The following is a 14,970-nucleotide window of genomic DNA, read 5'->3' as shown; positions in this document are numbered from 1 at the left end:
TTCCTTATCACTTGCTTTCTTTAACCCTTGGACACACTTTTACTAACAGTCGCTATTAAATGCTCTTCGAATTTCCCTGTTTGTGTGTGCCATCTGCTTCCTGGTAGGATCCAGACTGACTCAGATCCTGATGTTAAAGGTGTTATTCCCTACCCTCTAAGAGCCTTAGTCAAGAGTACGTTTCCTGAAGCCCAAGCAAGCCGATCGGCATCTCACCAAGAAAAATATGGTCAACTGGTTCTTGACCCACACGTGACTCTTCCATCACATAGCGTTCTTCTGGCCCTATCTGCACACATTTATTAGGTCAAGAATAGTTTTAGGGGCTGTGGAAGCCAAAGCAGGACATGGTCCTGTGCTCAAAGAAACATTGAGGGAGGCAAATGTGCACACGAGAGCCCCCACACAGTGTCCTGAACTCCGTCATTCCCACGGGAACACGAGAGCATTTTCTGCTCTCTCCCAGCACCATGGAAATGCTAAGAGATGAGGGGCAGGAATAACACGACTGCTGGAGAAACGGCACCAAGGAGAGAAAGCGGAAGGTCTTCAAAGTCCAGATTGGCTTTCAAAGGCTGCTAAGTCACTGCTTTGAAATTGAGAGCAGCAAAATGCAGCTCAGGAGCCACTAGAACGTGAGCAATGCTGCCCTCAGGGTCACGTCCAAGTTGACTGCAGCCCTAGAAAAGGAAGAGGGTGGGGGGCAGGCCTGGAACGTCCTCCCCGCTCCATAGTGGCCTTTCATTTCAGCCACCCTCACCCAACCCCCAAAGATGACAGCTTAGAAAAGATGGGTGATAGGCCTTGTTGGCTAAGTCCTACAGGGGCTCAGCAGAACTTTAGGACTCAAACAAAACACTTCTCTCCCCAAGAAGCTATCTGAGAATTAGAATCCCCAACCGCTCAAACTGGACTGACGTGCATAGCTTTCCAGGTCTGGAGGCTGGTGCCAACACCACCCTGCTGGGCTTGTGTCCAAGGACTGAATGAGAAAACATAAAGCAGCATCCCCTGCCAAGTGGCTGATTGACCCAGTGAAGACTCCAGTGAAGTGCGCGTCCCTTTCTTCTCCAAGGAAGCCTCTCTCATCCTCTGTCCTGTCTCTCAAGGAAGTCTGTAAAGATCCACGCCCATTGGATATGCCTCAAAACAAGTGAACAGGGCTTCCCTGCTGGTTCAGTGGTAAAGAATCCGCCTGCCGATGCAGGTGACGTGGGTTCAATCCTCTCCCCAGCTTCCTGTCCCCAAAGTGGACCCCCAACCATTGCCTCAGAATTCTGGGCTCAGCGTGCCTGGACATGGAGGGCTGTATGACCGGCGTGGAGGAAAGTAGGCTGAAGGTTTGGGCTGAGCCTGGACCACAAACTGGTAGCCCTCAACCTGGGAGGGACCTGGGTTCTAGGGGAAGACACGGAGCTGAGCATTGCAGGGAGGCTGTGATTATGTCCGGGATGGTCCCACCATGGACAGAAGAAACCAGAGCCGCAAGGAGAGGGAACAGAGCGAGGGGAAACCAGAACGCCTGGGTGGGTGGGTGGGTAGGCGGGGTCAGTTAAAGCCACAGTTCCACAGAGTAACCATCTGTTACATCCTCTTCAAGTTGATGGTTAGGAGAGGGGTTAACCAACACAGGAAGAATAATAAGATCTGTGACATGGCTGTGAGTTTCCAAGAGGAAGTCTGAATGATTCCCAGGGATTTGCAGTACCCTAGATCATCATAAAGTAAAATCTGTGGTCCCATAGGAGGGATTAAGAATAGCCCATCCCCGGAGCTCTGGAAGCCTCTGAGACTGGCAGGCAGCAGTGTTATCCCAGTTTACCAAACTTTAACAAGTATACATCTTTCTTGGAGACAAGCAAAGACTTCAAATACTCATTACCTATAATTTAGGTAAACAGCACAGAGTATATTGAGCCAGATACTAAAATTATGAATATATGATAAAAACTACACATCTATGAGTTCACAGATACTATATGTGGTCTACTTTTATGACTTTCATTGTCCTACTTCTTTTAAGGCCATCTGGAAATCAATTAATCCATTTAAGTGAGTAAAAATGCCCATTTAATAAACACTAAGGAAACACTTTCAACTGAACTGGCAAGAAGTAAGAGCATGGGGGAAATCATACATATGGGGTTTTATTTCTCAAGAGAATTCCTGAGTGTAAAATAACTTATTCTACACCATTTAGTTCTGTTGTGAAAGGTTGCGACTGTTGCCAAATGCATTTCAGTTCTCTGTTCTTGCCTAATAGTAGATATCTGAGGAGCCAGAGGCCAAAAGTGTAACCCAGAACAGTTCTTGAAATTACCTTTGTGAATAAAAACAAGAGTTCAAAAAGTCAAAAGAGCTGGCTGGAGCTCAGAGAAGAGAGAACAAATGTAGCTGCAGGAAAAAAAAAGAAAGAAAGAAAGGAAAGCATTTAAGAAATTTGAGTGTGCTTTTGCATCTTGGGAGAACCAGGAGAGCAGCAGAGAGTAGGGGTGGGAGGCTGGAAGGCCCCTGGCATCAGACACACCCCGTTTACCAGCATCACTTATGTCCCTACAAATGCTTTCAACTTAGTACAACTTTGCCACTTAGGCGGCAGCTTGAAACCATCACTTTAATCACTGCATTTGCTTCTGAAAGGCTCCTGCAATTCTGGATTTGCTGACAGTGCAGCATGAACCCAATCCACATGCATCCACTGTGCTGATACACATGGAAAAATCATATTTATATTCTTATTGGTGTGTATCTCAGTCTGGCTACAAGAGAGTGAGCCAGCTTAACAATGATCCCGCATAAAGTGATCTAATATTGCACAAACGTTTGAACAAAACTCAGCAGTTGTTTGCAATGAACAAACTGAATTCCAGAAATTATTAACTTATACAAAGTGAAAAAAAAAAGCTAAGAAAAGAGGGTTGTTGTTCCATAGGTATAGAGTTTCTATTCTGCAAGATGAAAAAGTTATGCAGATTTGTTGCACAGGTGAATACATAACACTACTGAAGTGTATACTTAAAAATGGTTAAGATGGTCAATTTTACGTTATGTGTTTTCTACCAGATTGAAAAACTAATAGAATTTACTTTATTAAATGCAAAAAAAGAGTGTATTAATTTCATGTCCCATACTTGGCTAAAACCACTGCATACTGCACTAATTAAACGGAATTTCCTGTGAAAAAGAGAAAATCAGAGAGAAAGAGAGAGAAAAAGGTTACTCCAATATAAAGTGAAGTGAAAGTTGCTCAGTCGTGTCCAACTCTTTGTGACCCCAAGGATTATACAGTCCATGGAATTCTCCAGGCCAGAATACTGGAGTGGGTAGCCTTTTCCTTCTCCAAGGGATCTTCCTAACCCAGGGATCGAACCCAGGTCTCCGGCATTGCAGGAGGATTCTTTACCAGCTGAGCCACCAGGGAAGCCCAAGAATACTGGAGAGAGTAGCCTATCCCTTCTCCAGCAGATCTTCCTGATCCAGGAACTGAACTGGGGTCTCCTGCATTGCAGGCGGATTCTTTACCAACTGAGATATCAGGGAAGCCCCGATCCAATATAAAGACCAGCTTTAAATTCCAACCAGAACAAATAAAGGAGAAAATTTAAGGTTGGAGAGCCCAAACTGGCTTGATTTCTTTGGAACAGTCCACTGTGACAGTGTGACATGGCAATTCCAACATTTTTACTTTAAAAATCTTAACAGGGTAACCTATCAGACAGGTCACCCAAAGTTCAGGTGTCCCTCCTGAAGCAGGTCATGATGGGTGAGGTCCACTCCTGCTGTAGGTAGACCTAGAATCACCTACCCCACTCCAGTCCTCCTCTGCTCAGGCCTCCAGTCGGGAGGAAGATTCGTACATCCCATTGTTTTTTGGTTGCCCAATGGAACTACCACAATTAGGTATTTTATTTTGTCATTAACTGGCTTACAGAATTTTAGATTAATGTGTGAGTGGGCTCCGAGTCCAACTAGGAGCCTAGTAGCTTTCTATTCAACTAGTGCTTCTGTATTAGTTTTCTAGGGCTGCTATAACAAAGCACCATACAGTGGGTGGCTTAGAAAACAGAAACTGATTGTCTCACAATTCTGGAGGCCAGATGTTGGAAAGCAAGGTGTGGGTTGTGGTCTTGGTTCCTTCTGAGGGTTTGGGAGGGGAATCTGTTCCAGGCCTCTCCCCTAGTAGCGTGTGGATGCTACTGCTCCATCACTCCAACACTCCATCTCCACATAGTCTTCCTCTTATAAGGATGCCAGTCACATGGGATAAGGAGCCTGCTCTACTCCAGGATGACCTCATCCTAACTACTGACACCTGCAAGGACCCTTGTCCCAAAGAAGGGGACATTTTGTGGTAAAAGGGATTCGGACTTCAACATATCATTTGGGGCCAGGGGACACAATTCAACCTACGACAGCTTCTCCAAAGATGAACCCTAGGGATTCCCAGGTGGCGCAGTGGTGGAGAAACCCCCTGCCAATGCAGGAGATGCAAGAGAGGTGGGTTCAATCCCTGGGTTGGGAAGATCCCTTGGAGAAGGAAATGGCACCCCACTCCTTGCCTGGGAAATCCCATGGACAGAGAAGTCTGGTGGGAAAAGGTCAGACATGACTGAGTGACCGAGCACACACACAATAATATATAAAAATACGGAATTTTCGAAAGATGAACCCTAAGACCAGCAGCATCGGCATCACCTGGGAATTTGTTTGCAGTGTAAATTCCCGGACATTACCGTAGACATACTGACTCATATCTTGGAAGTGCAGCCAAATAATGTATATTTTAACAAGCTTTCAGGAGATTCTGAGGCATGCTAGAGTTTGAGAACCATTGATAAACCATAGTGTACATTGAAAAAAAGTCATTTTGTAATGTGAAGTGTGTAACTTGCTGTTCCAACAGAGTTGCTAGCCTTCTGGGGCTATCTCTAACTGTATTCATCACATATTGCTAATACTTATTCCTTACACAAAAGAGGTAAGAATCTGAAATTCTATGAAGGCCACATGTGACCTTCCAGGAAGGTTTTATTCTGTCTACTTGTAAGTATTATGAATTAACTGCCAAAATTAAAAGCCTAGATACCAGACTTTCCTTGGAAAAAACTGCAAGATCTGGCAACACTGGATCCAATAACCCACATGGCAACAATCCACTGTTGAGTGGCTGAGGGTTTCAATCAGCCACAGTCCTTACCATTCCCTCATACATCCCCAACACTGAGACTCCATACAGACCAATCTCACTCATTTACATCACCTGTCTGGCCCCTAAGGGCATTTGGATTTGACTCATGTCTGGGCAGGGGCTTCCCAGGTGGCACTAGTGGTAAAGAACCCGCCTGCCAATGCAGGCAACATAGAGATGCTGGTTCAATCCCTGGGTCAGGAAGATCCCATGGAGGAGGGAATGGCAATCCACTCCAGTATTCCTGCCTGGAGAATCTCATGGACAGAGGAGTCTGGTGGGCTACAGGGTCACAAAGAGTCAGACACAACTGAAGCAACTTAGGATGCACGCACATACATCTGGGCAGAGGGAACCTAAATTATCCGCAGCCTGAAATACTTAGCTGTTTCTGAGCTGCAAGTGTAGAACAGAATTATAGACGCCAGTGTCTCTGATTAGCACTGACTTTGTTTGGCTTCACTTTCCACCAGGTAATGGAGCAAGTTATAAAATGACACAGACACTGAAGATCAAAGTTTTGTAGTGACTTGCCCATGTGACAATGCATGAGTGAGCTATAATATGGCAGGAAGGGATTTTCATTAAGGACCCAAGGGGTGTGGAGGATATGAAATAGTGATTTTGAGACACCAGGTTTGCCTCATTCATGTATGTGCTCTGCTGAGCTGCAACAGCACATCAGCTTCATTTCCAGAGAAGCGTGTGGAGAAAAAGCCACTCTTCAAAAATACTTTCAGGGCTTACAGAAATTTTAAGTCAAATCCTGGAGTAGAATTTGAACAAATGTGCCTTTAACACCAAGTAGTTTCTGTACAAAGGACACAGAAGGTACCATTTTTGCATTTTGCCCAGATCCCTGGGCGCAGCTGATGAAATACTGCGGGGAGTAGGGGTTTGGGATCTCTGTCTCAATGGTAAGGACAAGTCCAGAGAGTGGTGGTGGGAACTCACACATCCACGTGGAGACAGGCTTCAATAACAGAAGTATCAACAAGGGAACACACTTCATCAGGAAGCCTGAAGGAAGCTCTACTTGCCATGGAGTTCATCCCAAAGCAATATATATTAAAAATAATAATAATAATAATACACTCAAAGATTACTGAACCAGAGGATACACACAAGACAACACTATGAGTTGTAGGGCTACTTTCTAACAAATTCTTACATTTTATTTTCTCCTTAACTACCACTGCATCCCAGCACCCTTAAGAAAGGAAAGAGAAGATGGAATATGTCACTGATGACTAATGTTCTTTAAAACTGTAAGAATTTACAACAAGCATGATTTTCGCAAAGGCAAAGATGACTCACTCAGAAAGACCTAATATTTTGAATAGTGTATTAAAAGTTAAAACATTTCTTTATGGCAAAACAAATACATATACAAAAGGGGAGAGACTTGTGATGTGAAAACAAGAGTGCACTTTCTCTCCTTAGTCCTTGGTATCACTGTGTTAGTCAGGGTTCTCCAGAAACACAGAACCAATAGGATGTACATATGTAAAGGGAGAAAGAGATGTATTTTAAGGAACTGGCTCATGCCATCATGGGCTGACAAGTCCCGAGACCTGCAAGTTGAGTTGGCTGGACGTAGATGGTGACCCAGGAGAGCCAGTGTGTTAGTTTCAGTGTGAAGGCAGGAAAAAGCAATGTACCTGCTAAAGGGCTGTCAGGTAAGAGGAACTCCCTTTTATTCAGAGTAAAGTCAGCCTTTTTGCTCCATGCAAACCCTCAACTGATTAGATGAGGCCCACCCTCAATGGGGAGGCAGTCTGCTTTACTCAGTCTACAATTCAAATGTTAACCTCATCCAGAAACACCCTCAAGACACAATCCAGAATAATGTTTAACCAACTCTTGGGACACTCTGTGGCCCAGTCAGTTGACACATAAATGTAATCATCATGGCTCCCGACATGCCCTATGGGTGAAAAGGCAAAGACAGTCACCTCACAGGGATTTTCAAATCTGTGAGGAACAAATACCCAGGGAAGACAAACATGTGTCTGACTTTGTGGAGAAGAGGCTATCTCCTGAGCCTCTCCTGCCCTTTCCACCTAATAGCTGCTCTTTGTAAGCTCAGGCAATTTTTATTCAAGATCAGTTCAGTTCAGTTCAGTCAGTTGTGTTCAACTCTTTGCGACCCCATGGACTGCAGCACGCCAGGCTTCCCTGTCCATCACCAACTCCTGGAGTATTCTCAAACTCATGTCCATTGAATTGGTGATGCCATCCAACCATCTCTTCCTCTGTTGTCCCCTTTTTCTCCTGCCTTCAACCTTTCCCAGCATCAGGGTCTTTTCAAAGGAGTCAGGTCTTTGCATCAGGTGGCCAAAGTATTGGAGTTCCAGTTTCAGCAGCAGTCCTTCCAATGAATACAGGACTGATTTCCTTTAGGATGGACTGGTTGGATCTCCTTGCTGTTCAAGGGACTCTTAAGAGTCTTCTCTAACACCACAGTTCAAAAGCATCAATTCTTTGGTGCTCAGCCTTCTTTACAGTCCAACTCTCACATCCATACATGACTACTGGAAAAACCATAGCCTTGACTAGACAGACCTTTGTTGGTAAAGTAATGTCTCCGTTTTTTAATATGCTGTCTAGGTTGGTCATAAATTTTCTTTCAAGGAGCAAGAGTCTTTTAATTTCATGGCTACAGTCACCATCTGCAGTGATTTTGGAGCCTCCCCAAAATGAAGTCTGCCACTGTTTCCCCATCTATTTGCCATGAAGTGATGGGACCAGATGCCATGATCTTAGTTTTCTGAACGTTGAGCTTTAAGCCAACTTTTTCACTCTCCTCTCACTTTCATCAAGAGGCTCTTTAGTTCTTCTTCGATTTCTGCCGTAAGGGTGGTGTCATCTGCATATCTGAGGTTATTGATATTTCTCCCAGCAATCTTGATTCCAGCTTGTGCTTCATCCAGCCCAGTGTTTCTCATGATGTACTCTGCATAGAAGTTAAATAAGCAGGGTGACAATATACAGCCTTGACGTACTCCTTTTCCTATTTGGAACTAGTCTGTTATTCCATGTCCAGTTCTAACTGTTGCTTCCTGACCTGCATACAGATTTCTCAGGAGGCAGGTGAGGTGGTCTGGTATTCCCATCTCTTTAAGAATTTTCCACAGTTTATTGTGATCCACACAGTCAAAGTATTTGGCATAGTCAATAAAGCAGAAATAGATGTTTTTCTGGAACTCTCTTGCTTTTTTGATGATCCAGCGGATGTTGGCAATTTGATCTCTGGTTCCTCTGCCTTTTCTAAAACCAGCTGGAACATCTGGAAGTTCACGGTTCATGCATTGCTGAAGCCTGGCTTGGAGAATTTTGAGCATTACTTTACTAGTGTGTGAGATGAGTGCAATTGTGTGGTAGTTTGAGCATCCTTTGGCATTGCCTTTCTTTGGGATTGGAATGAAAACTGACCTTTACCAGTCCTGTGGCCACTGCCAAGTTTTCCAAATTTGCTGACATATTGAGTGCAGCACTTTCACAGCATCATCTTTTATGATTTGAAATAGCTCAACTGGAATTCCATCACCTCCACTAGCTTTGTTCGTAGTGATGCTTTCTCAGGTCCACTTGACTTCACATTTCAGGATGTCTGGCTCTAGGTGAGTGATCATACCACCATGATTATCTGGGTGGTAAAGATCTCTTCTGTCTAGTTCTTCTGAGTATTCTTGACACCTCTTCCTAATCTCTTCTGCTTTGGTTAGGTCCATACTACTTCTGTCCTTTATTATGCCCATCTTTGCATGAAATGTTCTCTTGGCATCTCTAATTTTCCTGAAGAGATCTCTAGTCCTTCCCATTCTATTGTTTTCCTCTATTTCTTTGCACTGATCACTGAGGAAGCCTTTCTTATCTTTCCTTGCTATTTTTTTGAACTCTGCATTCAAATGGGTATATCTTTCCTTTTCTCCTTTGCTCTTCAGTTCTTTTCTTTTCTCAGCTATTTGTAAGGCCTCCTCAGACAGCCATTTTGCCTTTTTGTATTTCTTTTTCTTGGGTATGGTCTTGATCCCTGTCCATAGTCCACAGGGAATCTGTCTATCAGATCTAGTCCCTTAAATCTATTTCTTACTTCTACTGTATAATCATAAGGGATTTGATTTAGTCATACCTGAATGGTCTAGTGGTTTTCCCTACTTTCTTCAATTTAAGACTGAATTTGGCAATAAGGAGTTTGTGATCTGAGCCACAGTCAGCTCCCGGTCTTGTTTTTGCTGACTGTATAGAGCTTCTCCATCTTTGGCTGCAAAGAATATAATCAATCTGATTTTGATATTGACCATCTGGTGATGTCCATGTGGAGAGTCTTCTCTTGCGTTGTTGAAAAAGTGGTTGCTATGATCAGTGTGTTCTCTTGGCAAAACTCTATTAGCCTTTGCCCTGCTTCATTCTGTACTCCAAAGCCAAACTTGCCTGTTACTCCAGGTGTTTCTTGACTTCCTACTTTTGCATTCCAGTCCCGTATAATGAAAAGGACATTTTTTTGGGGGTGTTAATTCTAGAAGGTCTTGTAGGTCTTCACAGAACCGTTCAACTTCAGCTTCTTCAGCATTACTGGATGGGGCATAGACTTGGATTACCATGATATTGAATGGTTTGCCTTGGAAACGAACAGAGATCACTCAGTCATTTTTGACATTGCATCCAAGCACTGCATTTCATACTGTTTTGTTGACTATGATGGTTACTTCATTTCTTCTAGGGATTCTTGCCCACAGTAGTAGTTATAATGGTAATCTGAGTTAAATTCACCCATTCCAGTCCATTTCAGTTTGCTGATTCCTAAAATGTTGACGTTCACTCTTGCCATTTCCTGTTTGACCACTTCCAATTTGCCTTGATTCATGGACCTAACATTCCAGGCTCCTATGCAATATGCAAGATCACTGCACAATAAACTATGTAGAGCTGTGTACCACTGTGCACCTGACTGAATGGCTACAATTAGAAACAGATATTGACAAAGGGCTGATGGAACAACTAGAACTCCAACCCATTGCTGGAAAGGCTGTAAACTGGTGCAGCCACTTTAGAAAAAAGTTTGGCAATTTCTTATAGAGTTAAATGTACCCATCACATGACCCAGAAATCCCACTCCATTGTATTTACCCCAAATAAATGAAAACTTACATCCACACAACACATTTGTATGTGAATATTTACAGTAGCTTTATGCATGATCACCAAATACTAGAAACAACCCAAATGTCATTTAATGGGTGAACAGATTAAAAAACAGCATACAATGGAATACTATTCAGGATTAAAAATGAAAAACTGACTCATGCCTGAATCTCATAAGCATTATGTTGAGTGAAAGATGCTGGTCTCAAAAGATTGAATATAGGTCTACTCAAATAATTTTTGAAAACACAAAACTATAGTGATAGAGAATGGCTCAGTGACCACCAGAGGGAATGGAGTGGACGGAGGATGTGACTCTAAGGGGTGAGTACAAGGGCATTTTCGGGGCAAACGGAGTATTCTGAATCCTGCTTTGGGAGGTGGTTATACAAATCTACACATGTGTTACCTTTCATAGAATTATACAACTCTCCTCCAACACCAAATTTACTGTATAATAATTTTAAAACAAGTGGCTAAAGAAATTGCATGTCATCTACTTTATGCAAAGGATAAATGCATCTAATGGAAAATTTCTATGAATTGGGAGTCAGTCAACAGAAGTTGAACTCAGAATATACACACACAGGTAGCAGTAACGCCTCACCATCATTTGTACATTCTGATATACAAAGGGAGCAAATGACATTCTTGAGTTACTAGGCATGCAGGCATGCCCAGTCGCTCAGTCATGTCTGACTCTTTTGCCACCCCATGGACTATCGCTTGCTAGGCTCCTCTGTCCATGGGATTTCCCAGGCAAGAATACTGGAGCGGGTTGCCATTTCCTTCTCCAAGCGATCTTCTCGACCCAAGGATTAAACCCATGTCTTCTGTGGCTCCTGCATTGGGGGGCAGAGTCTTTACCGCTGAGCCACCTGGGCAGGCTGAGTTACCAGGCATGACCTGGTAATTCTTTGAAACGGCAAAACAGTTGTGATCTATATAATTTCTTTCCCAGGAACTTTGCATTCATGGACTCTGACAACAGCCTTAAAGGAGAAAATTTAGGTTTAGAGATATATGATAAGGGCTTCCTGGGTTGCTCAGCTGGTAAAGAATCTGCCTGCAATGCAGGAGACCCTGGTTCAATTCCTGGGTCGGGAAGTTCTCCTGGAGAAGGGATAGGCTACCCACTCCATTGTTCTTAGGCTTACCTCGTGGCTCAGATGGTAAAGAATCCGTCTGCAACACAGGAGACCTGGGTTCAATCCCTGGGTTGGGAAGATTACCTGGAGGAGGGCATGGCAACCCACTCCAGTATTCTTGCCTGGAGAATCCCTATAGAAGGAGGCGCTACAGTCCATAGGGTTGCAAAGAGTTGGACACGACTGAACGACTAAGCACAGTACAGCCCATATATGGGAAAGGATTTGCTCTGGATTTTGATCTCGGGTCTGTCTAGTTTTCAAATCATCATATAAAGTCACAGGAAAGATTACACTCTGATTCCTCTCTTTTTTCTGCTGAACCTGGAGCAGCTCCCTAATCCTCTGTGCTCTTAGAATCCTGCTCTTCCTTTAATGCTGTGGTTCTCAGTGGGGGAGGGGGGAAGAGTCTGTACCCAGGGGACATATGGTAACATCTGGAGGTATTTTTAGTTGTGACAGCTAGGGGAGAGGATGCTCTCTGGTGGGTAGAAGCCAGAGATGTTGCTAAACATCCGACAATGCACAGGACAGTCCCCTGAATGATTATGCAGCCCAATATGTCACTAGTGCAGAGGCTGAGAACTTCCCAGAAACATGTATTAAACACATCCATGGAGAAGACTCTTGAGACAGCAAGGAGATCAAACCAGTCAATCCTAAAGGAAATCAACCCTGAATATTCACTGCAAGGACTGATGCTGAAGCTGAAGCTCCAGTACTTTGGCCACCTGATGCTAAGAACTGACTCACTGGAAAAACCCTGATGCTGGGCAAGATCGAGGGCCGGAGAAGGGTGTGATACAGGACGAAATGGTTGGATGGCATCACTGACTCAATGGACATGAGTTTGAGCAAACTCTGGGAGGTGGTGAAAGACAGGGAGGCCGGTGCGCTGCAGTCCATGGGGTTGCAAAGAGTCGGACACGACTGAGTGACTGAACAATGACAACAAATGAGCCAAACACTTTGCTAGCCATGTTTATATTCTCATCTCACATATCTCCTCAAAACCCTTCTGAGGTATTAATTGATCCCAATTTATAGTTAACAAGGTTCCTGTTCAGATGCATAAAGGAACGGGCTCAGATCCCAGTGATGAGACAAGAAGCAGTGGGCATCCCAGGCCCTTGTGACTGCAAAGCACAGGTCCCCACAGTGAGGTGCCAAGCCCTCTGTATACCTCCCCTCACTTCCATCTTCTCTGGTCTCAAAATCACCTCTTAGTCCTGAGAGATCTGCAAATAAGGGGGAGCTGCTGGGCTGGCAAACTGCTGGGCTGGCAAAAGGGTACATCTGAATTTCAGAGGCTCCAGGAAACAGGTGGGGCCAGTCATCACCAAGAACCACCCAGGATTGCTCCACCCATCCCTCCCTCGGCCCTCAGGGTAATAATGTGTGTCCTCCACCCAAACCAGCCAGAGACACTCCCAGCTGCATGTTCTTGGATGACTTCCTCTCCTCTCCCCGCAGCCCATGTTGGTTGCTGGACTCATCACAGGGAGCGGGGCCCTCAGGCAGGGGGCCAGGGACTGGGACACATCATAGAACAACGCACTAGTCAGTTTCCCACAATAACATCCGATGGACAGGGTGTGCCTGAGAAAATCAGCAGAACGCTTTAAAAACAAGTCCTGTAATCACCCCTGAGTGATCCTGCTTCAATCTCACCCTTTCATATAATGAGTGTCGACAGTTTCAACAGTTAAAAATGAGGTGTGTATAAGACAGAAGGAAAGAGAAGAGAGAAAGAAAATTTCCCTGGCTGTCTAGTGGTGAAGACTCCATGCTTCCACTGCAGGGGGCATGGGTTCCTGGTCGGGGAACTAAGATCCTGCATGCTGTGTGGCACAGCCAAAAAATAAATAAATTAAAAGTATATAAAAAAAAGAGAAGAGAAAAAGAGAAGTAGGAAAACAGAGGGAAGGCAGAGGAACAGTGTGAGAGGTGAAGAGCATATGCCTAAAGCTTAGCATGAAACTTAGAACACAGACGATCTCATGACAAACAAGGAAGAACTCAAGACTGGGGACCCACTGGCAAACCAAGTACGACCACATGGGTGGAAGCTACTGCAGACCTACTCCAGACAACTGCAACTGGGCCTCAGGGCAGACTGCACACCCCAGTTCTCAAACTCAGCCAAGCCGAGTTGTCCCAGAGGAGGCTCCAGGCTGGTGGCTGTGCTGTCCGGCTGCTGGGAGCTGGGAGCCGGCAGTGCCCGTCCCCCGCCCCAGCACAGCACTCACAGTTCCAGGATCAGGATGACGTCCGTCTTGTTCTCGTAAACCTCGTGCAGGGTGATGACGTTGGGGTGCTGGATCTCCTTCAGGATGCTGACCTCCCGCTCAATGTCCTCGCGGCTCACGCCCCGCCGGCTGGATTTGGTCCTCCTTTTCTTGATGAATTTGGCGGCATACTGTAGACCGGTGCTTTTCTCACGGCATTTCTTCACGACTGCAAACTGCCCACTGCAGAGAGAAGGGAGAAGAGGTCCCGGGTCATTTATATCTTCTTTGTGTGCTGTGCTTAGTCCCTCAGTCGTGTCCCACTCTTTGCAACCCCATGGACTGTAGCCCGCCAGTCTCCTCTGGCCATGGGATTCTACAGGAAGAATACTGGCGTGGGTCACCATGCCCTCCTCCAGGGGATCTATGTTCCTTACTGTTCACTAAAACCCAGGTTTGGGCAAGAATGTAGTCCCACGGGGTGGGGTTGGGGGGAACAATAGGATTGCAAATAAGGAAGTCCAAATTGCGGGAAATTAATAAATTCAGTAGACAAATTTTTCTTCTATTTTGGCTCCATTAATTTAAGCCTCTTTCTTTATGAACAATGCTGCAAAGAGTATAAGTTTCTTTTCTTGAATCACATTTTATATATATATATTAAATGGGTAATAACACCTCCATTTCTCTGTTCTCCTCCTTCTCTCCCATTTCAGATTCAGGGGCCACAGGATAGGGCTCCCTCCCTTTGGGCCTCACTTCCTTGTTCTTGTCCTGTATTCTAGGAAAGCAAGGGGTTGGGACCAAGGGGTTGGGGGCAGAAAATATACAGGGTCCTGCCTTCAGTGATGTATTTCTAGCACGTACTAAGTCGCTTCAGTCGTGTCTGACTCTGTGCGACCCTATGGACTGTAGCCCACCAGGCTCCTTTGTCCATGGGATTCTCCAGGCAAGAATACTGGAGTGGGTTGCCATTTCCTTCTCCAGGAGACCTTCCTGACCCAGGGATTGACCCAGCCTGCATTGCAGGCTGATTCTTTACTGTCTGAGCCACTAGGGAAGCACAAATACTTATTAATCGAAACACATCAACAACAACAAAAATACAAGTATACCTCATTTTATTGGGCTTCACTTTATGTGCTTCACAGATATTTTTTACAATTTGAATATCTGTAGCAATCTAGTATTGAGCAAACCTATTTGCTCCATTTTTTCCAACAGCATTTGCTCACATGTCTCTGCAGTATTTCAAACT

General features: G+C 44.7%; 1 protein-coding gene across 16 annotated transcripts in view; it reads right to left on the bottom strand.

The window, feature by feature from the left end:
- DAPK1 (death associated protein kinase 1) overlaps positions 1-14,970 on the bottom strand; it is a 217,711-nt gene that overhangs the window by 92,811 nt on the left and 109,930 nt on the right. For all 16 annotated transcript variants that reach the window (XR_014062818.1, XM_081522267.1, XM_081522339.1 and 13 more), the window contains one exon: positions 13,734-13,955. Coding sequence is in view for 14 of the 16 variants with exons in the window: in XM_081522267.1 (XP_081378393.1) it covers positions 13,734-13,955 (222 nt within the window). In the remaining 2 variants the exon portion in view is untranslated. The remainder of the gene's footprint in view (positions 1-13,733; positions 13,956-14,970) is intronic.

The sequence above is a fragment of the Giraffa tippelskirchi genome, chromosome 1 (genome assembly GCF_054371585.1).
Source record: "Giraffa tippelskirchi isolate mGirTip1 chromosome 1, T2T-mGirTip1v1.2.pri, whole genome shotgun sequence".
Classification (NCBI taxonomy): Eukaryota; Metazoa; Chordata; class Mammalia; order Artiodactyla; family Giraffidae; genus Giraffa; species Giraffa tippelskirchi.
The sequence above is the reverse complement of the archived record's forward strand: the minus strand, read 5'-3'. Positions and strand labels throughout refer to the sequence as shown.